Raw genomic sequence first — 26,953 nt, forward strand, 5'->3', positions numbered from 1 at the left:
TCCAGCCGCAGAGCACCCACGGAGAAAAATTGGTGGGTGCAGAGCACCCACTGGCAGCTCCCCATCCCGCCCCCCCCACCTATGCGGCGCCTGTGCGCAGACCCCTGTGGGGAGCCCTAGCATGACAACCTGCTGCCCTAGTCTTCCCTCTTCTTGGGGCATGTTTGCTGGGCTCCTGGGATTTCTCCACCCTAGCTCCTTTCTTCAAAGGCCCCTACTGCAGTGACTGTAACTCTAGCCTCTCCCCTTCCCTTCCTCTTGGTGGGATCTGCAACTAGGTGTGGGACCCAGGGCTCCCAAACCCTGCCCCTCACTCTAGCATCCCTGTCCTTCCTGTTACCTTGCTCTGCCCGGCACTCCATGGTGGCAATATCCAGGTAGCTCTTGCCATCCAGCACGGGCAGCAGCTGGGACATGATCATGGGGTTCTGGAAGTGACCCTGTTCCAGGCTCCCCAGCAGGGCATCCATGCCTTTGGGACACTCTGGCTTCTTGCTCATCCCGGTGGCGATCAAGAGCTAACAGGAAGGGTTCAGAGGAAGGGAGAGAAGCCTCATTTCAAACAGCTGACCCCCCGTGTCAAAGCCAACTACAGGGGAAAGTGAACCATCTGGCGGGCAACACCCCCTGCAAGGCAGCTACTTCCCTTCACATGAGTTGGGTGGGCGGACACCTGCTCAGTTTGCTCCCACCCGGGGATGGACGTGGGGTCAGGATAAAATTGAGCATGTCACTGTAAGAGGAAGGGCAGGATAGTAACACCTGTAGGGGTGAAGCGTCAGCAGCCTGACACAATTTAACATGTGGGGGAAGAGAGCTGGGGGGCCTGGGGTGGTATTATCCCTGGGGTGAGTGACTGTCCCATGTGTGCCAAACACACTTACAGCTAACTAGGGGGGAGGGATAGCTCAGTGGTTTGAGCATTGGCCTGCTAAATCCAGGGTTGTGAGTTAAATCCTTGAGCATTTAGGGATCTGGGGCAAAAATCTGTCAGGAATGATACTTGGTCCTACTGTGAAGGTAGGGGACTGGACTCAATGACCTTTCATAGCCCCTTCCAGCTCTATGAGATAGATATATCTCCATATAAATAAGCCTGCTCATCATTAAGGCTACAATTTAGTCATAGGTAGTTTTAGTAAAAGTCATAGACAGGTCACGGGCAATAAACAAAAATTCACAGCCCATGACTTGTACTATAAATACCCCTGACTAAATATTAGCTAGGGGCCAGGAGGCACTGCTCTGGGCGGGGAAGCTGGGGGGCCACTGCTGGGTGGGGGGCTCACAGGCCAGTGGCACCAGCTGCTGGGGGCCACTGAGCTGCGGCTATTCCCACAGCCCCCGGGATCGCTGTTCAGGTGGTCCCCAGGGCCAGCTGCACCAGCCGCTGCTCAGGTGCTCCCTGGGGCCAGCTGCCCGGGGCTGTTCCAGCAGTGCTGGTGCGGCTGGCTGCTGGGCTGCTCACCCGCCGCTGCTGCGTCCGCCCCTGAGACCGCTGCTGCGGGCCGCCAAACTGCGCCCCTGGGACCGCTGCTCAGGTGGTCCCCGGGGCCAGCTGCTTGGGCAGCCCTGGGTTCAGCCACACTGGCCGCTGCAGAAGTCACAAAGGTCGCAGAAAGTCATGAAATCCATAACTTCCGCAACCTCTGTGAAAGACACAGAGTCCTATTCATCATCATTCTGCGTGCTTTCCATTAAAGGAGCATTGCCAAATAATGTTGGCCTGGCACTCAGAAAAGATTCAAATAGACTAGGATTTCAATTTCACCCCTGCTCGCCCTATGTTAGAAACTCAGAGAGGCTGGCCATGCGCTAGTGCAGGAGAACCAGGAAGCACAACCGACCAACTAGTTTTTCTATTTGAGCTAAGCCAAGTGCAAAAAGCAAATGAACCAATGAGACAAAACCAAGGCCCTTCCTGCTTGTGGCCCTCACACATTGACTGGCACTTTTTCTCAGAGTGGAATCCGTTAACTCCAGGATCTCCAAATTCCAACATGGGATCATTCTTCCCACTCCAGGATCAGCTGAAATTGTTCTTAATTTCCTGTCCTAAGTTACTGTGCAGTGATGATGGAGATTGCTAAAGAGCAGCTGCTTCCACCCCAGAGGGGACTGCCTTCCAGCAAGGAGTGAGGGTAAGAGATCCCAGAAACCTAGCTAGCCTGGTGATAAAGACTGGATTTGATTTGCTGACCTCTGTCAGTTTTATGGTACTAAATCAGGCAAGGACATTGGGAAAAAACCTACATCAGCCAGATGCTGGTGTAGATCAGGAGTAACTCCACTGAAGCAGAACATCAGTGTGAGACCTGACCCAGGCCCTATGTTTTTAAATGGACAATGTCCCTTTAAGCCAGTTTGTACTCTGTACGGTAAGAAGATGGGGCAGGGCAGAGGTAATGCTGATGGACAAGCAGGTGACTCGGGGTATGTCTACACTGCACACTGAGCCTGGGCTCTGACTCAGATTTGAGCTCAAGCATCCCTTCATCCACACACAAATCAGTCTGACTTTGGTCAGCAAGCACTCAGGGCCCAGTCCTAGGACCCTGCTGCGGGTGGGTCAGCACCCAAGTCCTGCTGCGACTCGGGTCCAAACCCTGTCACTTTGCAGTGTGGAGGGAGCTCAAGCCATAGACACCAGTCAGAAGGTCTGCATAGTGTAGCATGGTCACATTAGCACAGCTGAGATCCGAGTCCAACAACAGGAAACCCAGATTCACAATGCCATGTGGACGTTCAAGCATGGACTTGGAAACACCGAGAGTACACAGCCTGCCTCAGAGCCTGGGTCAGCTGACTTGGGCTCGCAGGATACGTGCTACGGGGCTGACAATAGCTGTGTAGATGTGCAGCTCGGGTTGGAGCTCGGGCTGTCAGACCCAACCCCTTGCCAGGTTTCAGAGCTCGGGTTCCAGCGCAGCCAAACATCCACACTGCCTGCCGGGTGAGCCAAGTCAGCTGACCCAGGCTCTGAGACTCGGTGCCGCGGGTCCTTCTTTGCAGTGTGGATGTCTCACGGGCTTTGTGTGCAGTGCAGACGTATCCTCAGAGGGCTCCCCCAGAACAAAGGGCTATGCTACGGGAAGCTGGCAATGCTGGGATCCTGCAAGCCACGCAGGAGGAGGACGTGCTCCAGAGACCCGCTCTCCCCACCTGCACGGCCAGTGGGCTACTGAAGATGTTGCCGAAGGTGCCCTTGGTGGTCTGAGCCTGGAGAATCCTGTCCGTCACTCTCTGGACAGCGAGGCTGATCGCTGCCACTAGCCTGGGCTCGTAGAGGTTGGCCTGCTCCAGGCAGGCGAAGGCCAAGCCTGCCATGGCCTTGGTGTCTGTGTGAGGAAGAGCAGGAGAAGGGGTTACGAAGAGAACCACCCCATGCCCAAGCGACTTCAGTGGAGGTACGGCCCTGTGTGGCTGGAGCACGGAGCTGAGAATGGGAGAAACCAAACCCCTCTCGGAGGGAGCTGACTTGCATGTACCTCCCAAGGGAGATGCAAAGGCTGTGCTGTCTCCAGTCAGGGCAGGAAGGCCGGCTAGCCTGGGGAGCTGGCACAGAGGACCATGCCAACAAGCACGTACCCACGGAGAGCTTGCCGCCATGCGTGAACTTGTTGTGCTTCTCAGCATTCAGGAGCTTCTGGATCACATGGGTGTCGATCTTCTTGCCATGGACACACAGGGCCAAGACCCCCAGGCTGTACTGGTAGTAACTGGTGATGGGGCGGCCGTTCCCTTTGAAAGCTGTAAGCAGGAGAAAGGAATCAGGATGAGCTCCCCTCCCCCCAGCACAAGCCATCCCTCCCCCTCCATGTCCCGGGATTCTGCACCAGGGACTTTCCTCATCGCACCCCATTGGATGGAACTAATACAGCAAGCTTGTAATCCAAGCCACTGCCCCCACTTCTGATCCTTACCCGGTGCATACTGAGTTGGGGGTGGGGGTGGACAGATGCTTCCTGATGTTCCCAGTGTGGCTCTTTGTTATGAATGGCTCAGGAGGGATATTGCCACTGGGCCTGAGCTGTGAGCAAAGAACTAGTGTTCCACTGACCCCCGTTCTCTGGCAGGGACACTGAGCTGGGAAGCATCCCAGAGATGCTGCACGCCACCCCAGGCAGCTTCCTGCCACTCTCTGCAGTAGCCCTCAGTGCCAGCCCCGAGCAGTGCCCTCTTACCTATCTGCTCCTTCTCCTTGTGCAGATGGTACTTCAACCGGGTCACCAGCTGCCTCCCCATGAGCGTCTCCATGTCTTGGCAGGCAGCCCGCAGTGCTAGGAGGTACAGAGCCAGGCGGCCCGTGTTGGGCTGCTTCTGTTGGCCACCTACTACGGAGCTGAGGTGACAACACAAGTCAAATACTCACCACCTGGCTCCTCCTTCCCACACGTGCCCCCAGCCCTCCCGCCTCCTCCACCTCCCGGCTGAGGGGAGTTGTGTCCCCAGGGGCAGCAAACACCAGCTCTGGGACAGCGGCGTCTCTGAAGATCCTTAGCAAAGTTTGGGGCCTGACTGACCATAGCCTTTTGTGTACCTGACAGGAGCCCATAAATGCACCCGGCCCCACGCCAACAGTAAATCAGCAGAGAGCCATGCCTACCCTCACACTGTCTGGGCATCTCCCCTGGAGCTGCTGGGGCACAGGATCTTGGGGCAAGTGTGGGAGGTCACCACACACAAGTGAGCGGAAAGCCAGCCCCTTTGAAAGGAGCCCATGACAGGAATAAGACAGGCTTTGGGGAGGGCAGGGGGAAAGCGTGTTCATCTAGAATGCCTTTGCCCCAAGGGTGCTCCTGCAAGTGGCAAGATACAGAGGGGCCCTGCTCCTTGTTCCACTCTTGATGGTGGGATTTGGGCTCCATTGGCCATACCTGCTGGCACTGGGCTGGAAAACATTCTTCAGTCTCTGGAGGTACTGGGCCTCTTTCTCCAGACTGTGGTCAGCAGAAAGACGAAGGGCCACATACACACTGGGGTTGAGCTCCTCCGTCAGATCCTGGCTGAGTCTCAAGAGCTCCGTGTTCAGGCATTTGATCAGAGCAGAATTTCCCCTGGGGATTTCTTGGATAAAAACAAAGGAAGGAAGAATGGAAGCCATGGAACAGAGTAAAGGGTAGGCAGCTGTGTGAGAAAAAAGACGGTTACTCACCTTTGTAACTGTTGTTCTTCAAGATGTGTTGCTCATATCCATTCCAATTAGGTGTGTGCGGGCTGCGTGCACGATCGCCGGAAGATTTTTACCCTAGTAACACCCGGTGGGTCGGCTGTGGAGCCCCCTGGAGTGGCACGCTTATGGCGCCGGATATATGTCCCTGCCGACCCAGCGCCCCCTCAGTTCCTTCTTGCCGGCTACTCCGACAGAGGGGAAGGAGGGCAGGTTTGGAATGGATATGAGCAACACATCTCGAAGAACAACAGTTACAAAGGTGAGTAACCGTCTTTTCTTCTTCGAGTGCTTGCTCATATCAATTCCAATTACGTGACTCCCAAGCCTTACCTAGGCGGTGGGGTCGGAGTGAGATGTCGCGGAGCGAAGGGCCGCTGAACCAAATGCCGCATCATCCCTGGACTGCTGCACTATGGCATAGTGGGAAGCGAAGGTATGTACCGATGACCAAGTCGCTGCCCTACAGATCTCCTGTATGGGCACATGCGCCAGGAAGGTGAAGGACGAAGCTTGAGCCCGAGTGGAGTGGGCGGTCAGGTGTGTAGCTGGGACACCAGCTAAGTCATGGCACACACGGATACATGATGTAATCCAGGACGAGATGTGCTGAGTGGAGACCATCCAATCTGCTACAGCTACGAACAGCTGGGTCGTCTTCCTAAAAGGTTTTGTTCGCTCGATGTAAAAGGCGAGGGCCCTGCGAACATCTAGGGAGTGCAGCTGTTCTCGTTGAGAAGCGTGTGGCTTCGGATAAAAGACTGGAAGGAAGATGTCTTGGTTGACATGGAAGACAGACACCACCTTAGGAAGGAAGGTGGGGTGGGGTCACAGCTGTACCTTGTCCTGGTGGAACACCATATATGGTGGTTCTGATGTGAGTGCCCTGAGCTCAGACACCCGCCTCGCCGAGGTGATAGCTACGAGGAAGGCTGTTTTCCAGGAAAGGTACAGGAGCGAGCAGGTCGCCATGGGCTCGAAGGGGGCACCCATGAGCCTGGAGAGGACCAGGTTAAGATCCCACATAGGGGCTGGCTGTCTAATTCGTGGGAACAGGCGCTCCAATCCCCTGAGAAATCTAGTGACCATGGGACTGGAGAAGATAGAACGCCTGTTCTTACCCGGGCGGAATGCTGAAATAGCTGCCAGGTGCAGTCTGATGGATGATATCGCCAAGCCCTGCTGTTTTAAGGACAAGAGGTAGTCCAAGATGACAGGAACTGACGCCCGTAGGGGGGTCTTATGATTCCGGGCGCACCAGTAAGAAAAACGTTTCCACTTGGCTAAGTATGTGGATCTGGTAGAGGGCTTTCTGCTACCCAAGAGTACCTGCTGAACCAAGTGAGAGCAGCACAGCTCAGATTGATTTAGCCATGCAGCATCCACGCTGTGAGGTGGACAGACTGTAGGTCGGGATGACAGAACCGTCCGTGGTCTTGAGTGATCAGGTCTGGCCACAGCAGGAGTGGGATGGGAATGTCCACTGACAGCTCGAGGAGAGTGGTATACCAGTGCTGCCTGGGCCACGCCAGGGCGATCAAAATCAGCCGGGCTCTGTCCCTGTGCAGTTTGAGCAGGACCCTGTGAACTAGCGGGAATGGAGGGAAGGCATAGCACAGGTGAGGCTTCCACTGTATTAGGAAGGCATCCGAAAGAGAACCCGGGGAGCGACCTTGGAGAGAGCAGAACACCTGGCATTTCCGATTGTCGCGAGAGGCGAATAGATCTATCAGGGGAAAGCCCCACCTCCGGAAGACAGAATGGATAACGTCCGGGCGAACTGACCACTCGTGAGCCAGGAATGATCTGCTGAGGCGGTCCGCTAAGGTGTTCTGGACTCCGGGGAGAAACGACGCCACCAGATGGATCGAGTGGGCTATGCAGAATTCCCACAGACGAGTGGCCTCCTGACAGAGAGGGGGCGACTGGGCTCCCCCTTGCTTGTTGATATAAAACATGGCCGTTGTGTTGTCTGTGAGGATTGCAACGCAACGGCCTTGAATGCGCTGTTGGAACTCTTGACATGCCAGGCGCACTGCTCTGAGTTCCTGTACGTTGATGTGTAGGGATAACTCTCCTGTCGACCATAGTCCCTGTGTACGGAGATTCCCGAGGTGGGCCCCCCATCCCAGGGATGACGCATCCGTGACCAGGGAGACGGAGGGCTGTGGGGCATGAAATGGCACCCCTTCACACACTACCTTGGAGTCCAACCACCAGTCTAGAGAGGCTAATATTCCTGGCGGAATGGTAACCACTGTGTGCAAACTGTCCCGACTTGGTCAGTAAACTGTTGATAGCCAGGCTTGCAGCGGACATAGTTGTAGCCTGGCGTGCCTGGTCACATACATGCAAGATGCCATGTGTCCCAGGAGGCATAGGCATGTTTTCACCGTTGAGGTCAGGAAGGTTTGCAGGCGGCGGTCGATGTTCGCTATGGACTGGAAGCGCGTGTCCGGGCTAGGCCAGAGTCTAAGATTGCTCCTATGAATTCTATTCTCTAGGTTGGTACTAGAGTAGATTTCGCGACGTTGAGCAGTAGGCCTAGTCGATTGAACATGGTCATGGTGGTCTGAACATGAGACTCTGGAGCGACCTCAAATAAGCCAGTCGTTGAGATACAGGAACACTTGAATCTGTTGTCGACGAAGGGAAGCAGCTACAATTGCCATGCACTTTGTAAACACCCTGGGGGCCATGAAAAGGCCGAAAGGGAGGACGGTGAATTGGAAGTGCTGTTGGTTGACCACAAAGCGGAGGAAACGCCTGTATGTGTGTGTGTGGGGGGGAAATCGCTATGTGGAAGTACGCGTCCTTCATGTCGAGGGTGATCCAGTCTCCAGGATCCAGGGAAGGAATAATGGTCCCCAGGGAAACCATGCGGATCTTCAACTTTACCATGAATTTGTTGAGTACGCGCAGGTCCAGAATGGGCCGTAGCCCCCGTTTTGCCTTGGGGATTAGGAAGTAACAGGAGTAAAACCCCCTGCCCCGCAGTTCTCTTGGAACCTCTTCTATCGCTCCGATAGCCAGGAGCGACTGCACCTCCTGTAGAAGGAGTTGTTCGTGAGAGGGGTCCCTGAAGAGGGACGAGGAGGGAGGGTGGGAAGGCGGGGGACAAAACAAATTGGAGTCGGTATCCACTTTCTACCATGCATAGGACCCAGCGGTCTGATGTTATGTGGGACCATGCAGGGAGGAAATAGGAGAGGCGGTTGGTGAAGGGTGGAAAAGGATCCTGTAAGGAGACTGGTTCTCCGCCCTCGGGCACACCTTCAAAAATTTTGCTTGGGACCCGCCGATGGTTTGGGGGGGCCCTGATTCTGGCCCATCTGAGGGCCAGATTGTCTCCTCCTACTACCTTGGCCACGTCTTCTCGAGAAGTCCTGCCTTGGCCGAGGGGAAGGGTAGAATCTCTGGGGCTGCGGCCTGAAGGGCCTTCTCTGCGTTACCGGCGTATGCATGCCCAGTGAATGCATGATGGCCTGGTTATCCTTCAAACTCTGCAGCCTTGAGTCTGTCTTTTCAGAGAACAGACCCTGGCCCTCGAAGGGTAGGTCCTGGAGAGTCTGTTGCAACTCTGGTGGTAATCCAGAGACCTGCAGCCATGAGATAAGGCGCATGGCTATGCCCGAGGCCAGGGTCCTAGCCGCCGAGTCCGCTGCGTCCAGAGAGGCTTGTAGGGAGGTTCTGGCCACCTTCTTGCCCTCCTCTACTAGAGCTCCAAATTCTTCTCTGGACTCCTGTGGGACCAACTCTTTGAATTTGGACATAGATACCCACAAATTATAGTCATAACGGCCAGGAGTGCCTGTTGGTTAGCCACCCTGAGCTGTAAGCCTCCCGCTGAGTACACCTTGCGCCCAAACAAGTCTAGGCGCCTAGTGTCCTTTGACTTAGGCACACGGGCCTGCTGGCCATGGCATTCCTTTTTGTTGACCGAAGCCACGACAAGGGAGCACGGTTGGGGGTGTGTGTAAAGGAACCCGTATTCCTGAGAGGGAACAAAGTACTTCCTTTCCACGCCCTTGGCCGTCAGTGGAATAGAGGATGGCGACTGCCAGATTGTCCTGGCAGTGGCCTGTATAGTCTGTATGACGGGGAGGGCCACTCGGGACGGTGTCTCCGACGACAGAATGTCCACCACCGGGTCCTCTACCTCCACCACTTCCTCCACTTGGAGGTTCATATTGCACGCCACTCTGCGGAGCAGTTCCTGGTGGGCGCGGAGGTCCATAGGGGGAGGACCCGTAACTGTAGTGCCCGCCACCGCCTCGGCCGGCGAGGACGAGGAAGATACCCCCGGGGCTAAAGGACCCTGGCTGAGGCCCTCCTGTGGAGGGTCTTGCTGTTCAAGGTCCGTCATGTTAGCAGAGTGGGCCTGCAATGGCACTGGAGCAGTTGCCTCAGCATCCCCCCGGGGGGGGGGGGGGGGCGAGATACCGTGGCCTCTGGTACTCGTGGCTCCGAAGGGGTGGAATGAGAGGCCCTCGAAAGAGCCCCTTGGGCTTGATGGTATGCCCAAGGGGTCCAAAAAGACCACTGTGGGGATTCCTGGCCTGGGTCCTGGACTTCTTCAGCCACGGCCTGCATCGCCCTCGCCCTGGTCCTGGGCATGGAAGCCACCTTGTGAGCATGATGACGCAGAAACGGAGCGGGACAGCCAAGGCGGTGCCATACGGGACAGTGCCGAGTCCCTTGGTGCCGCGCGGTGCCGAGGACCAGTGGCGTGATGCAGAGCTGTACCGAGATGGTGAACGGTGCCTTCGGTCATAGCAGTACCGAAAGCCTGATCTAGATCTCGATGGAGACCTCCGACGAGATCGGCCCTGAGATCGGCTCCGGGACTGGTACCGGGAGCGGCGCCGAGAGTTCAGTCGGTACTAGCCGTACGACGATTCAGACCTCCGTGAGCCCGAGCAGCGGCGCGAGTGCGACAGGCGTCGAGAACGAGATCGGTGCCGGGACTGCGAGTGGTGCCGAGGCGGGTGCCGGGACCACGATCGGGATCGGGACCGGTACTGTCCTGCTTCACTGGGCGACGGCGGTCGCATCAGGGACGGCTTCCCTTTTGACCGGAGTGTCCGCACCGGCGGCTGCTGAAGAACCGGCTCCGTGAGTGCGATCAAATCCTGCACTGTTGAGAAGGTCTCTGGTGTAGAAGGCAGTCCCAGCTCAACCATGGTGCGCCCCGGGGAGCTCACAAGCACCGGACCCGACGGCCCTTGCGGTGCTGGAGTCGACGGTGCAGGAGCCGCTACTTGTCCTATGCGCTCCAGCAACGGACGCGGCTCTGACTGCGGTGCGGGAGGTGCCAGCGGTTGGTGAGCCGACAAGCTGGAAGCGGCCGGCACTTGTTTGGGATGCTTATTCCTTTGACTCGGAGACAGGGACTGGCGCCGTGGTGGTGGAGGTGCCGTGGAGGTCTGGCGCGTGTCTTTTGACGAGTCTGAACGCGGTGCCAGACCAGTCGGTGCCGCAGGGGCACTCCGCACCGACGATGACGGTGCCGGGTCCTGCGAAGTGGAAGGGACTGAGCTAAGTGCTGCCTCCATGAGAATCTGCTTCAATCTAAAGTCCCACTCCTTTCTGGTCCTTGGCTTGAAGGCTTTGCAAATGCGGCACTTGTCCGCTTGGTGGAATTCCCCCAGACACCTTAGGCAGGAGTCATGGGGGTCTCCCGTCGGCATCGGCCTCAGGCAAGCCGAGCAGGGTGTGAAACCCGGAGACCCCGGCATGGGCCTAGGCATCGGGCGGGGGGAAAGACCCCACTCCCTTTCAGAAAGAAACTAATCTAATCTAACTACACTAACTACTACAACTGTAAACAACTATTAACAACTACTTATCACTAATGAGAAATATGAACACAAATGAAAGACAAATGCTAGGGAGGGTGGAGAACAGCTAGCTGCGCTCCACAGTTCCAACAACCATCACGGGTGGTAAGAAGGAACTGAGGGGGCGCTGGGTCGGCAGGGGCATATATCCGGCGCCATAAGCGCGCTACTCCATGGGGCGCCTCAGCCGATCCACCGAGTGTTGCTAGGGTAAAAATCTTCTGACGATCGTTCACGTGGTGCGCACACACCTAATTGGAATCAATATGAGAAGCACTCGAAGAAGAAACAGCAAGTCCGTAACACTCAGAGTATCATCCGTAAATCTCAAATTGCTTCACAAAGTGAAGTTCCCCTTTAGGAAACTGAGGCACAGAGAAGGGGAAATGACTTGTCTGAAGTCCCGCAACAAATCATGCAGAGCCAGGAAGAGAACTGAGGTCTCCCAGCAAGGAGACCAGTACCTGTCCGGTGCTTCCCATATATCATGATTAATAAAAGCAGCCTTATAGGAGATGAAATGTTGCTATATTTTCCATTAGCTGCAATTTGGATAATGTGACACAAGTCCAGAAAGGATTAAGCAGCTCACAGGCTAAATTATCCTAATTTTTAACCTTTAGAGACATGTTTAAAAAGTATGTAAATTGTAATTAGGGCCATTTCATGTTAAATAGACTAGAGCTTTGAAAAGCAAATCTGTATGGTTAGAGAATTAGAATTAGAATACTAATTGTGTTTACTTATATCTTGTTAGATGTTAACCATGTAAACAGATGGCTCAGGTTGGGGGCAGGAGGGATAGCTCAGTGGTTTAAGCATTGGCCTGCTAAACTCAGGGTTGAGAGTTCAGTCCATTTAGGGATCTGGGGCAAAAATCTGTCTGGGGATTAGCCCCTCTTTGAGCAGGGGGTTGGACTAGATGACCTCCTGAGGTCCCTTCTAATCCTGATATTCTATGATTCCATAATCTATTGATTCAGAGATCAAAAGGGAATATTAGCATTTAGATGAAACCTATATTTCTCTTTAAAGTTTGTAGTAAACAGTCTATGAGCTGCTTAATGGATAATTACCTTATGCTGATGAACGCAACTAGTTACCTGTGTATACATAGGAAATAGGTAATTCTATTTCTAAGCAACTATTCTTCACCCAAGGAATATCTGCTGTCAAGAGGCTATCATAACCTGCCAGTGGTCTATAAAAGAATGCTTGGACCCTGATCCTGTTACCTCAGATCTACTTAAGTTTCATCAGGGGAAGTTTGAGTCGCAAGACTGTGGTTTCCAGTTCCATTCTGGATTGCCCTGATGTTGGATATTGGACATTGGACTATAACCTGATGAACTGATTCTGGAACAAACTCTTTGCAACTCAAAAGCTCACCATCTCTACTATAAAACTGACCTAAGAACTTTCATATCTGTATGTGTAATGATCTTTTAACCTATACTCTCTCTCTCTCTCTTCTTTTTTAATAAATTTTAGTTTAGCTAAGAAGAATTGGCTGTAAGCAGGTATTTGGGTAAGATCTGAAATATTCATTTACCTGGGGGGGTAATATGTCTGGTATTGAACTAGACTCAGCATTAGAAATTTTCCACGACACCAAATGGAATTTGCATGGAAACTGGATGGTGCAGAGGGTTGAGAATGAATAGGCTGATGAATTGTCCACATCTAGGTCACTGGTCCAAATTCATCCCAGGTCAGTCATGACTGATGGCTGCTGCTGCTGCTAGGAAATGAGTTAAGGAGGCTTAGATCGTCCCTTAGGGGGTGGGTGGCTAGGTCTTGGCTGATGTTATCTGACTCCCTGTCAGTACAAAGGCCAAGGTGATGAAAAGCAAGTCTTTTCCTCCCTCTCAGAACTGGCCTGCTGGGTGAAGGATGAGTCTGATGGGTGGGATGGCACAGGGAAGCTTGCCCATGCCGAACTGGTTCTGTGGAGGGGGAGAGGTCTCCAGCATAGCAGAATTCATCAGTCTAGTTTTGCAGCATTTGTGGAAGTGGCACTCCATCCTGCGGCTGCCAGTTCCCATGCACAGCCTGCTCTTCATCCACTCTTCCCCTCCCATTGCTGCACGGTCATGTTATGGCACTATTGTGGGGAAGGAAAGAGGAGGGGGGACATCTGCAGAGGGGAACCATCTCCTTGGTCCCCGCTGTAAGCAGCCAAAGACATTTCTAGCTTCATCCCAACCCAGAGGCAGACTTGATTACAGCAGAGAGGTACAAAAGACCAGGGAGTGAAAGAGCCAGGAGCCAACAATTCTCGGTGTTGGAGACTGTTATAATAAGCCATAAATCCAATGGCTCTGTTCTTTTTTTTTTTTTTTAAATGGAGATATCCCATCTCCTAGAACTGGAAGGGACCTTGAAAGGTCATCGAGTCCAGCCCCCTGCCTTCACTAGCAGGACCAAGTATTGATTTTGCCCCAGATCCCCAAGTGGCCCCCTCAAGGATTGAACTCCCAACCCTGGGTTTAGCAGGCCAATGCTCAAACCACTGAGCTATCCCTCCCCCCATGTTCAATCCATGATATTTAGGCCATGTCTACACTAGCAAGCTTACAGCGGCACACCTCTACGGATGCAGCAGCGCTGCTGTAAGATTGCTCATGTAGCCACTCTATGCTGATGGGAGAGAACGCTGCTGCTGACATTACAAAACCACCTAAACGAGTGGTGGTAGCAGGGCCGTCCTTAGGATTTATGGGGCCCTATGCAGTATTATTAAGCTGGTGCCCCTATGCCTGACAGCAGCCCAGGCTCGCAGCCTGGCAGGGGGAGGGATGAGGAAGCAGAGGATATCGAGCCGCCTGGCCCACCTCACGGCGGCAGAGTCACAGTTCCCCGCAGAGACCCCCGTACCCTCTCCCTCACACAGAATGTGCAGAGCCAGCGCATTAGGCTCTGTGAATACGGCCCCTGCCTAAGGACACTGCAGCGCGCGCTGGGTGTGCGGGAGCCGACCCGCTCTTACCTGCTGTCATGGGCGGTGGGTGAAGCTGCCACTTGAGGAGACTAGCTCCCCAGCCCACCTCTTCTGCCTGTGACCCCGCCCATACTCCACTCCTGCTCCGCCTCAGGCCCTGCCCCACTCTGCCCAGGCCCCGCCCTCTCCCCACTGTCTCCCTCCTCTCTTCACTCCCCCTCCCCCTTCTCTGCTCACTCCCTTCCAGCCAAATCCCTGAACCCAAATGAAGCAAATGACATTGAAAAAACACTCTTCTGCAATTTCTTTCTAAAGAAATGGAGCGTGTTTTCTACTGCATGCCAGATGGTGAAGACTGGACATGCAGAAGATACCTAATTAAAAACACTAAACTTGGGAATAAAAAATGTCAGCCACAGGTTTTTTGATATACCCTGAAGTTTGTCAAAGATTTATTTGCAAAAACTTTGTAGTAAGGGCAAGTCAGCTGTCCTGCTGAATACAACATTAAATATTATGGAATTTATGATGCACTCTTCTCTGTTTGACATTTTCTTAATCAGTATTTCTAAGCTGATTTTATATTTTAAATGTACTCCTAAGCCTTCATAAAGTAATCATTCCAGATTACTACAAATTTAACTCACTGAAACAAAGACATTATTTTAAATTAATCAGTCACAGAGGTTTAGTGTGTTCATAACAATGTTCATTGCTTTTAGAAAAAGGGAACACTAATTTACTTTGTGTGATCTCCATAACAATAGACGTGTTTATGAAATTTCACCCCTGATGGCGTGGCTGATGTGATTGATATGATGTGACACCATCATAGGACCTAATCACATCAGCCACGCCATCAGGGGCTCATTCACCTGCACATCTACCAGTGTGATATATGCCATCATGTGCCAGCAATGCCCCTCTGCCATGTACATAGGCAAAACCGGACAGTCTCTATGCAAAAGAATAAATGGACACAAATCTGATATCAGGAATCATAACATTCAAAAACCAGTAGGAAAACACTTCAACCTCTCTGGTCACTCAGTAATAGACTTAAAGGTGGCAATTTTGCAACAGAAAAGCTTCAAAAACAGACTCCAACGAGAAACTGCTGAACTGGAATTAATTTGCAAACTAGATACCATTAACTTGGGCTTGAATAGAGACTGGGAGTGGCTGGGTCATTACACAAATTGAATCTATTTCCCCATGTTAAGTATCCTCACACCTTCTTGTCAACTGTCTGAAATGGGCTATTTTGATTATCACTACAAAACATTTTTTTCTCCTGCTGATAATAGCTCATTTAATTAATTAGCCTCTTAGAGTTGGTATGGCAACTTCCACCTTTTCATGTTCTCTGTATCTATATACACCTCTACCTCGATATAACACTGTCCTTGGGAGCCAAAAAATCTTACCACATTATAGATGAAACCGCGTTATATCGAACTTGCTTTGATCCACAGGAGTGCGCAGCCCCCCCCGGAGCACTGCTTTACCGCGTTATATCCGAATTCGTGTTATATCGGGTTGCGTTATATCAGGGTAGAGGTGTATAATTTCTTACTATATGTTCCATTCACTTTTTGAAGTGGGCTGTGGCCCACGAAAGCTTATGCTCAAATAAATGTGTTAGTCTCGAAGGTGCCACAAGTACTCCTGCTCTTTTTGCGGATACAGACTAACACGGCTGCTACTCTGAAACCTTTCACTTTTAAGTTACTAGATCCCCTCCGGAGGAAGACTCACCAGGCTGCAGCAGCTAGCTGTGGGAGCCTGCCTGTGGGATCCTGCAGGAAGGGTCAGAACAGGGATAGGAAGAGGTGGAAGGGTGGACGCTAAGACCCAGTGGTGCCCCAAATTTTTGGGTGCCCTATGCAGCCTGCATATGCTTAAGGATGGCCCTGGGTGGTAGCTGTGTCAGCAGGAGAAACCCTCCTGTCAGCATAGCGCTGCCTACACCAGGAGTTAGGTTGGTGCACCTGTGTTGCTCAGGGTGTGGATTTTCAGTTATACCAACACTCGTTTGCAGCATAGACCAGGGCTAAGCTTTCACGTAAATGTAACCCAGGCTCAAACAATGGGGCGCTCTGTAGTGGCTGAACCACAGAGAGATTTAAGAGTCTGCGACAGCATTCATACTCAGAAATCTGGATTTAGCTCAGGCAAGAGGCAGTTATGCCTCTAGCTCTAGAGGGTGCTGGTTCAGTCCCTGTCACTAAGGGTTGGGTTTTTTACATAAAAATATTAAGAGCATAGTCCTTAGGCTGGAATCCAACATTCTGGGTTCAAACTTTTCAGATTCAGAATTGTGCCCTTACCTTAAATTTGAGTCCAAACTCATGGATGGCCTGGAACGGACGGAGCACAGATGCCTGATGCTTTATACAGTCTATGTTAAATCTTATTTAGTAAGCCAGCCTCACTAACAGCCTCACTAACACCTCCTGCAGGTGCTGGAGGCTAACATGAGAGGGAAGGAAACAATGGCTTACCGACAGGGCAACTGGATCCAAATTGGTTGCCCCCTGTGGTCTGGGTTGGGAAGGTCAGTTGCTTTGGTTTCAGCAGGGCTGGAAGGTGCTTTGGGGGGAGAACAAGAAGATATGATCCCTAATAAAGGAAGGCGGCGGCACCAGCTCTGGCTGCACACGGGGCTTTCCTGGGAGACACAGCTGAGATGGACAACTTTGTGGTGGCTGAATCTGATAAACGCTTTCTGTGCTATTTCACATTCTTCAGGGGTCTCCAGCAAAGTCTTGGAACTAAAGCTTTGGGCCTGCTTGACACAGATTCCTGCAATATCCATCTAGGGGAGCCTTATTTCTCTAGTGCCTCTCTCCAGTAGCTGGAGTCTTATTTTAGACAGCCTGATTTGAGCCTTGGAAAGCGGGAAGCAGGGTTCCTCCCAGAGAGACTCTGACCTTGGGGCAGCAGGGAGAGAAACCGTCAGTCATGGCCCATGTACAATTAAAAGAATAACTGAAGAGCTGAATGCACCCAAGGAATGTGCCTGCTACGTGACCTCACGGGTATGAAACTAGCATGATACTAATCTAGAGGACTGTATGACTGAGGGGACCGGGAAGGAGATATGGAGTCTTTTGACTCTAAGCCACCCGTTGGAATCTGGTCCCAAGTGAGCAATGACAAAGTTGGTTCCATCTGGCTGGTGGTCTGCGTGAAATATATTGGGAGTCTTGGACAACTCTGTAGGGGACAAGTGTCCTCACCACTAGGGGGGCATCATAACTGGCACTACTAGGCACCGTGGCTGGCACTCTCAGCTGAGGGGCCAAGGATCAAGAAGACATGGACATAGGTGCCAACTTTCTCCCCGACTCCACCCCATTCCCGCCCCTGGCCCTGCCCCCATTCCAACTCCATTCCAACCCCATCCCCAAAGTCCCTGCCCTAACTCCGCCCCCTCCTTGCCCCTATTGGATCCCTTCCCCAAATCCCCGCCCTGCTCTTCCCCCAGCGTGCCGCATTCCCCCTTCTCCCCCTCCCTCCCTGCCCCACGAATCAGCTGTGTTGCGGTGCAAGCGCTGGATGGGAGGAGAAGCAGGAAGTGGCGGCAGGCTCGTTGAGGAGGAGGCGAGCTCGAGCAGGGGGGCGGGGCCACGGGGAGCTGCCGGTGGGTGCAGAGCACCCACCAATTTTTTTCCGTGGGTGCTTCAGCCCCGGAGCACCCACGGAGTCGGCGCCTATGGACATGGAGACCAAAGGTGAAACCCTGGCCCCTGTTCAGTAATAAAACCCACAATGACTTCAGTGGGGCCAGGCTTTCACCCTACATTCCACTAGAGGAAGGAGGTCCCTCCAGGTCAGGATTGATGCACTGGGAAGGGGGAGACATCCATTGCCGCTGCCCATGCTGCGTCTGCTCTGGGCACAGATAGGCTCCAGGGACCTCAGAGCATTAAATTAACTTTAAAAAACATAGGGTGTGGGGAAGGAGGAGAGGGACATAAAGCAGTGCACTGGTCTCTCCCAATTCAACAGAAGCTCTTTGCTCACACCAAGGGCAGAGCTCGCTCCCACATGTGGCCTAACGTTAGCAATAAAATGCCCTGCACTCCAGTGAAAAAAGGAATGCAACACTAAGGGCTTGGCTACACTTGCGAGTTACAGCGCAATAAAGGAGCCCCGGGCGCACTAGCTCACTACCTATCCACACTGGCAAGGCACATAGAGCGCTCTGACTCCGTGGCTACAGCGCTGCTGGTACTCCACCTCAGCGAGAGGAATAACGTTTGCTGCGCCTTAGCTACAACGCCCAGGCATCAGTGTGAACGAGGTGTTGCATTACTGCGCTCTGATCGGCCTCTGGAAATGTCCCATAATCCCCTTAAATCAAGTGGCCACTCTTGTCATTGTTCTGAACTCTGTAGGAATGCGGAAATGCCCTTTCAAAGCTCCATTTCTGACAGCCGACATGCAAGCCATTACTGTGGAATGCTGTGTGTGAGAGAGAGGGGCAGGGGGAGGGGGAGGTCTGCTGCTGTCTGAATTTACAAGACAGCATGCTGACATGCTCTCAGCCCCCCAAAAACCCACTCTCTCTCCCCCCACATATACACAACACACTCCCTGTCACACTCCATCCCTCCCCCCCATTTGAAAAGCACTTTGCAGCCACTTGCATGCTGGGATAGTTGCCCATAATGCACCACTCCCAATGCCGCCGCAAGTGTTGCAAATGTGGCCACGCCAGTATGCTTGAAGGTGTCAGTGTGGACAGATTGCAGCGCTTTCCCTACTGCGCTCCATGAAGGCTGGTTTAACTCAAAGCGCTCTACATCTGCAAGTGTAGCCATGCCCTGAGCTTATCGTCTGCACTTTTTTTTATCCAGGGCCGTACACAGTGCCCATTGCCATGGTATCTGAGGACCTTTCACCTCCTACAGCTCAGAGGAAAACCGTCATCACTCCAGGAAATGGAGAGGAAATAAAAACCAAGTGAGCCAGACACAAGCACCAAAGAGAAACTACTTGGAAGAGAAGCTGAATCAAGTGTATGCATTACTCCCCCAGTGACTGCAGACATGCGGGAATCTAGGGCTGCTCACGGGCAGATCTGGGCTCTGTCAGGGAGTTCAAGCTCGTTCTTAGCCAAGAGAAAAATGCCTAGCATTTATACAATGCTTTCCATCATGAAGAATCCCAGAAGATGCAAATCATGCCACCCACTAGTGAAAAACAGCCACCTCTGGAGAGGAAGACAGCATCTGTTTCCTAGCATACAGCAAAGCTACACAACAGTTTAAAGCAGGGAGTGATGAATCCTGGCATAAAACCACAAGGGGATTTGGTCAGGAGGATATCAGGGCTCACACCCTTGATCTCAACAAAACCGCCTGGACTCTTTAATGCTCAAGAACAGTCAGGAGCTCTGTTATGTCTTGTGACATATGTTCAGCAGCACAAGGACTTCCTAGCATTGCTTCAGTACTGACTTACAGGGAAGAGCACCCCCTACTGCAGCACCAATACTGAGCTGTGGTTTATTTTTAATGGGAAGAAGAGAGGTGCTTCCATCTACCCTGGTCGGGGTCTGCATGTGTTAATCGATGCATGCATGGAGCGGAAGTGGGGAGAAGCAGCGAGTTGCCTTTAAAAGTCTCTCATGGTACAGGAAGAATGTGTGTAGAAAGCTTCTGTACTCACCACAGAGCTGGACTGGGAGGGCCAAGACATGGAGGACGAGAAGGAGCTGCAACATCCTGGGCTCCATATCTGCAGTAGGAGGGAAGGCAGTGGGGAGAGGTGATCAGAGCCCTGGCAGGGAGACCACACACTGATCTGCAAAGCCTGGCGGCTGCAGTGCTGAGCCAATTCCTTTGAAGTCACTGATTAAACCAGGGAAGTGTCGCAACAGGATCCTCTGCTCAGGTTCAGGGGCTAAGTCAGCAGAAAGAGAAAGGACTTTGGCTGAGTGTGAAATGAAGAGAAACCCAGAGAGCCAAAGCTGCAAGGAGCTAGGAGCAGAGATAAGGCGGCGCAACTGCTTTTCTTTCCTGCTTCTTTTTGCGCTCTCCTGGTCATCCGCCCTAAGGGGCAGTCTCCTGTCCTCATACAGATAGTATGTTGGACATCTTAACCAGGCGGGCTGGGGCTTTCAGCCCCTTCTCCTGGGCAAACAACAGCAGAACAACGCAGGGTCGGACAGCCCTGACAAGCAAGTCAGTTTCACACTGGTGTAACTTCACTAACTTCACGGGAGCTACGCCTGATTTACACAAGTGTGAGGGGAGAGTCCGGCCTACTGAATGCCTGTGAACTGCTAGAGAAGCTCTTGGTGCTGGGTATGAGGGACGTGGAGCTGGGGAGAGGGAAAGAGCTACTTAAACCATTTCCATGTCCCAGAGCTAGGAAACTACTGCATCCCGAGGATGCCCTCCCCCAGCTCTGAATGGGCTAGGACAGACACCTGGAAGTAGCATCAGGAACTAGCAAAAATGGCTGGATCATTCATGGCCACCAATAGCACTGGGGTTATGCACATGCTAAGGGAATATGTAGAGACAGTGGGCTGAATCCTGGCCTCAGTTATGGGATAGAAGTCCAGGGAGCATCTCCGGGTCAGGTGTAACTGACTGCAGCCTTTGGCTCACTATTTAGTTATTAACCCAATGTGATGAAGTGGGGGATTTTCTTGTTTTTTTCTTGTTTTCGGTGGGGTTTCAATGGTTTGCATGCAGAGGGGGTGGGACTCAGTTTCCCTGGGTGTTACTGGTTTAACAAGGTGAGGGGAGAGGGAGTTTGTTGTTACAGAGGACCGGAGAGGGAACTTGGGACCCCAGCCAATGGCCTGGAGGATGGATACCCCAGCGACTGGTGACCTGAGACCCCGACCCGGAGACCCAGCGCAGGAGTTGCAGCCAGTTCTGGCCAGTGGGAGAACAATGGGCTGCAGAGTGAGGACCCAGTGACCTAACCAGCCGGTTCCAGCCAGAGGACAGAAGCGAGGAGAGGAAGCCCCAGTTTACGACCCTGTTTACCTGGAGAGAAGACAATGGACAGAGGCGGGGCTTGGGGCCGGGGATCTCAGATGCCCAGCTGGGAAGCAGGGGGGCTCTGGGCTGGAGAGGGGGAGACTGGGATGTGCTGGGCTGAGGGAGGCCAGGCCTGAGGCCCTGAGAGTTTCCTGTGCTGTGTTCAACTCTCAATAAACCCTCCTGTTTTATGCTGGCTGGGAGTCACTCTGGTCTAGAGAACTGGGTTGCATCAACCCCTTCGGGGGTGGAGGCCCGGGAGGTCCAGAGCGAATAGACTCCCTGGGGGGGCCCACGGCGAGAAACAGGTGTGCTAAGGCTCAGAGAGGTGCAGCTCCAGGAGGTGGTGGGGCTTAACCCCGAGAGAGAGTGGACCCCCAAGAAGGGCTGTCGCACTGAAAGGGGCACCCCCGCACGGGGCCAAGAGTGGGCACGATCTGTGAGTCCGTGACAACGTGGTAGCAGAGGATGATTCGTGGGTGCACCCTGTAGATGTTTGGCTGCGAGCACCGGCGCTTTGCAGTGAGTGGATGCCAGTGATAGAACGAGGGTATTGAAGGGAACCAGCCTGGAAATGGCCTACAACCAGTTCCGTAAGAGCGACCTGGCATGCCTGTGCAGGGAAAGAGGGCTGAGCGTGGGGAGGCTCACTAAGGAGCGGCTGATTGCTCAGCTTGTAGAGAATGACCCGTCTGAGGCACAGGCTCCAGGCCCCACGGGGGCTCCCGGGGTGCCCGGAGAGCTGGGGAGTAGCCGGGGGGGCAGTCTGTGTAGCGACCGGGAGTGGGTCAGACCTGACTCCCCAGTCAGTACAGGGAGACCCCAGTCAGGTTCCTCCCTAGAGGAGCTGCGGAGATTAGAGCTGCAGCTGGAAGCAAAGGAGCTGGAGCTGGAGGAGCAGAGGCTGGTGGACTGTGTAGAACAGCGGAAGCATGAGTTGGAGTTGGACGAGCAGTGGGCCAAGAGGGCCTGCCGGGGGGCTAAGTGGGGAAGGGCCCCGAGACGCCAGTGTTGGGGGGAATCTGGACACCAAACTGCTGCCCCAGTTCGAGGATGGGGGGGGATATCGATGCCTACCTCACAGCCTTTGAGAAGGCTTGTGAACTGAACCAGATTGACCCTGCAGACAGGTTTCGCTGTCTGATCCCCCTGCTGGGTCCCAAAGCCATACAAGCGTTCAGCCAAATGGATGGTGTTGAGATGGGGGACTACGACCTGTTCAAACAGGCTTTGCTGTGGAAGTTTGAACTGACCCCCGAGGCGTACAGGAAACAATTCCGGGGTGTTCGCAAGGCCTCAGGTGTCACTTACAAGGAAGTCACCAACTTGCTGGGGGAATATCTCTGCAACTGGGGGAAGGGCGCAGGGGCCACTACCGCAGAGGACATGAATCACCTGGTGGGGTTGTAGCAGCTGTATGACATCTGCCCTCCGGACCTTAAGATGTGGCTAGTGGACCGGAAGCCCAAGGATCTGCGCAATGCAGGGGCACTGGCAGATGAGTTTGCGGACACCAAATTGGGGGCAGGAGGGAGACCCACATCGGGGACTCAGAAGGGGAGTCACCCCGAGACCTCTCCAAAGTGGGACTTGAGGGACCTGAAATGTAATTACTGTGGCCAAAAGGGACACAAGGTGGCACAGTGCCTCAAGATGAAGGAAATGGCGGCCAAGCAGAACCTGCGGGGTGTCAACTGGGTGGAAGCCCCTGAGAGAGGGCACCACTGGTCTAGGGGGGTGCAGTGGGGGGAGAGGGCTGTGCCAGGGGGAAGGGGAGTGCCAATGCTATAGCCGATGCTATACCACGGGGTGGGGGCCTGAACTTCCCCAGGTCACTGGCTAAGTGACCCTGCTCCATTCAGCCTCGAAGGGGGGAGAGATGTGACGAAGTGGGGGATTTTCTTGTTTTTCTCTTGTTTTCGGTGAGGTTTCAATGGTTTGCATGCAGAGGGGGTAGGACTCAGTTTCCCTGGGTGTTATTGGTTTAACGAGTTGAGGGGAGAGGGAGTTTGTTGTTACAGAGGACCGGAGAGGGAATGTGGGACCCCAGCCAATGGCCTGGAGGATGGATACCCCAGCGACTGGTGACCTGAGACCCCAACCTGGAGACCCAGCTCAGGAGTTGCAGCCGGTTCTGGCCAGTGGGAGAACAATGGGCTGCAGAGTGAGGACCCAGTGACCTAACCAGCTTGTTCCAGCCAGAGGACAGAAGCGAGGAGAGGAGGCCCCAGTTTACGACCCTGTTTACCTGGAGAGAAGACAATGGACAGAGGTGGGGCTTGGGGCTGGAGAGGGGGAGCAGCTGGGAAGCAGGGGGGTCTCTGGCCTGGAGAGGGGGAGCAGGCAGAGCCCACCTGGATGCAGGGAGACTGGGATGTGCTGGGCTGAGGGAGGCCAGGCCTGAAGCCCTGAGAGTTTCGTGCTGTGTTCAACTCTCAATAAACCCTCCTGTTTTACTCTGGCTGGGAGTCACTCTGGTCTAGAGAACAGGGTTGCATCAACCCCTTTGGGGGGTGGAGGCCCCAGGGGTCCAGAACGAGGGGACTCCCTGAGGGGGCCCACGGTGAGAAAAAGGTGTGCTAAGGCTCCAGGAGGTGGTGGGGCTTAACCCTGAGAGAGAGTCGACCCCCGAGAAGGGCTGTCACACGGATAGGGGCACCCCCCCCATGGACCGCACGGGGCCAAGAGTGGGCACGATCTGTGAGTCCGTGACACCCAATAAACCTGAAGTTCAGCCCCACTGACTGTGGATCTGTAGCGTTAAACCCAATCTCTACCCAGATGCACACCCTCTCTGGCCCTTCTGAACAATCGCCATTCCTCTCACTGGCCTCAGAGCTCATCAGCTGCTGGCAGCTCCGGCAGGCGTGATGGACACAGAAGGCTCCTTTTGCTGTCCTCACATCTAGACCCCTAAATAAAGCAGCAGCACAGATTGTGCAGACACAGCTTGTGACCGGCATGTTCCAGAGCACCAGAGCTATGGAACTGCAAACGCTCAGAACAGTCAGGCCAGGCCAGTATTCAGCAAGTGAGGAGTAACCAGAAGACATGCTAAATGTGTAACAAAGCATGTGCACTGCAAACACCAGCCCTGAGCAGACAGGTGGTCTTTAGGACCCAGAGAGGGACGGAAATCTGCCTGTCTTGCTCGTAAACAAAACGAGCAGGGGGCAAAAGTTACACCCGATAATCGGATCTCCCCTGAAAATCCTGGGCTGCCTGGAGCTCAGACTAAAGCCCGGAGCTAGTCTGCTAGCCTGAGCGGCTCTAAAACTAGTTGCAATAATACAGCAGTTCCCATTGTGTTTGGGGGTCTTTCTGCCCCTGAATGCTTCAATCTTAGGATTTTGGACGGGGGGTCCCGAAACTAGCAGTTATAAAAGGAGGCTGGCTGGCGTCCTTACCCTGGTTACTTGCTCTGTTGACTGGCTGCAGCACAGAGAGATCCCGGAGGCAGAACAAAGGCTGGCCAAGGCATTGTTTCTCACTCTTGTTTTTCGGTTGTGGTCATGTGACCTCTCCTCCGCTAGTTCAGCTGCTGAAGTCAGCTGTTTGCTGTATTTGCTTCGGGAAGCACAGAGCGAATACAGCTCAGGGCAACAGGAGTTCTGGAATGGAAAACTGGGGGCAAGGACCTAATCAAAGCCCCGAATGGGTCAACGCATTGGGTTTGATTATTAATAAAATCAAAGGAAAAAGATTCAAAATAGCCTGAGTTCTAGTCCTGGGTTTAGATTAAGTCTGTTCCCAGATCATTTAGAACTTCACCTAGAATTTAAAAGAAATAACTCTTCCCCATCAGATCAGACCCGAAATTCAGAGTCAGTAGGGCCATAACTGCTAGGCTGACCAGACTGCAAATGTGAAAAATCGGGACAGGGGGTGGGGGGTAATAGAAGCCTATATAAGAAAAAGACCCCAAAATTGGGACTGTCCCTATAAAATTGGGACATTTGGTCACCCTAATAACTGCTCAAGTATGTACCCTACCCTAACTCCACTTGAAACCCTGTTTAAGAATTCCCCACACAAGAAAACTCCACTAGGACAACCAGGACTGTAAAGCAAAACGTTCAAAAGCCAGGAAGTGCCAAAGCCCAGGGTGCATGTGCAACCTTAACTCTGCCCCCTTGTGTGTGTGTGCATCACAACACGGCCTGTCATTCCGTGACCACAGACAGCTATTTCTGCAGGACCCCGGCACATTCAGGGCTTATTCCTACAAGGTGCTGATCACCCTCAGCTCCCACTGACTTCAATGGGGAGCTGAGGCACTCAGCATCTTGAAAGACAGCACACTTAGTGACTAGATTGGACCAGCGCAGAGTGAATGGGGCAGCCATGCTTATTTTTATCCTTTAACGATTGGGCACCTGCCCCACTCATTGCCCACTCTCCAACCTGCACAGACAGCCCAGGTGTGTTCTGTTAGGGTACGTCTACACCAAGTCTCAGAGCCTGGGTCAACTGTTGGGCTCAGGCAGTGAGTCTAAAAATAGCAGGGTAGATCTTTGGGAGCTGGAGTTTGGGTTCTGAGAGCCACCCCTCTTGTGGGGTTTCAGAGCTTGTCATACCCGCAATGCACAGGTCCCCCGAAACCTTTTAAAAGAAGGGCTTTGACACGCAGGGCTGGCCATAAGCGAAAGTCCAAGAGGAAGCCTGGGAAAAAGAGGAGACACTCTCTGCCTGGTAAAAGAGATATATTTTAATCAACATGGCTTTTGTTCACTGCGGGTCTGAAGAGTGCACCAAATCCGAACTAGACTTGTTCCAAATAGCCCCTACGCAGACCAGCATCGAGAAAAGCATCTACATCAAGGTGCCGCCTCTATCGGCCATTACGGAGTCTGCCCCCATTGACTTTTTTATAGTAGTGAATGGCATTATATGGATTTAAACAACACGCTGCTGTACCTGTGTTGCAAGATTGTAAAAGGAGACTGAACTGAACTCTCCAAGGACGCCGAGGTGGGTCTGGTGAATTACCCCGTGGCCTCTATTTTCAGTCAGTTGGATGGTACACTGGGAGACCGCTTCATAAGCCAAAGCAACAACTGTTACCCTTACAGGGCCTTTACAGAATCGGTGCTCAATTACAGCGACAACACCCTCGCCACGCAATTTTCTGCCGGCCTGTTTTACAAAGACACTGCTGGACAACATTAAGAAACAGAGTTGGATGGAGGGAATCTAGGGTTTGTGAGGCGTGCAAAGCTGACGGCCGAGAGCAGAACGGTAGAGCTGCTGGGCCATCTACACAGTGACCTGTTTTTTCAAGAAAAACTTCTGTTGAACAGAGAGGATGTGAAAATTAAACTGACGCGCAGTAAAGACGCTTTCTGTGTAATGGGCAGTGCGGCTGAAGGCTTTAAACTGCGCATTGTATCAGCGTTCCTTTTTGTGAAGAAAGTACAGGTGGCCCCAACTGTCTGTCTGGGGCACGCGGAGGCCCTGCTTACCGCTAATGCTAAATACCCCATGGACCGTGTGGGAATGAAAGTGTTTAGCATCCTCGCGGGCAGCAGGGTCAGTAACCAGGAGAACCTGTTCTTGGGACAAGTATCAGAGGGGTAGCCGTGTTAGTCTGGGTCTGTAAAAAGTTCATCTGTTAGTCTTAAAGGTGCCACAGGACTCTGTTGTTCTTGGGACAGTTACCCAAAATGCTTGTCCTAGGGTTTGTGGATAATGATGCCTTTAGCGGAAGTTATGCCAAAAATCCCTTTCATTTTAAACATTACGATATTAATTTTGTGGCCTTGTATGTGGATGGTGAACAGATACTGACCAAGCCTCTGCAACCGGACTTCGAGGCAGGACGCTGCGTGAGAGAACACATGAATCTGGTACAGACGGCTGATAAACACATGAAAGATTATTCTCTGTTAATTGACCATGAGGAGTTTGCACCTTGTTTACCTTTTCCTGTCTCCCAACCAGGAATGCGCCAATCACTATTCACTGATTAAAACCGGGAACCTGAGAGCAGAAATAC

General features: G+C 53.0%; 1 protein-coding gene across 4 annotated transcripts in view; it reads right to left on the reverse strand.

Moving 5' to 3' along the window:
• TCN2 (transcobalamin 2) overlaps window positions 1-24,507 on the reverse strand; it is a 29,728-nt gene extending 5,221 nt beyond the window's left edge. Inside the window, exons 1-7 of one of the 4 annotated variants that reach the window (XM_065568046.1) lie at window positions 24,366-24,507; window positions 19,631-19,699; window positions 4,878-5,067; window positions 4,185-4,342; window positions 3,589-3,750; window positions 3,163-3,338; window positions 341-518 (exon numbers count right to left, since the gene is read on the reverse strand). In XM_065568046.1, coding sequence (XP_065424118.1) covers window positions 341-518; window positions 3,163-3,338; window positions 3,589-3,750; window positions 4,185-4,342; window positions 4,878-5,067; window positions 19,631-19,697 — 931 coding nt within the window. In that variant the 5' untranslated portion in view covers window positions 19,698-19,699; window positions 24,366-24,507. Of the gene's footprint in view, window positions 1-340; window positions 519-3,162; window positions 3,339-3,588; window positions 3,751-4,184; window positions 4,343-4,877; window positions 5,068-19,630; window positions 19,865-24,365 lie in introns of all 4 variants that reach the window. The other 3 variants (XM_024109537.3, XM_024109538.3, XM_042856039.2) reach the window with 3 other exon arrangements.
• Between the last annotated feature and the right edge of the window lie 2,446 nt (window positions 24,508-26,953).

This window comes from Chrysemys picta, chromosome 15 (assembly GCF_011386835.1).
Source record: "Chrysemys picta bellii isolate R12L10 chromosome 15, ASM1138683v2, whole genome shotgun sequence".
NCBI lineage: Eukaryota > Metazoa > Chordata > Testudines > Emydidae > Chrysemys > Chrysemys picta.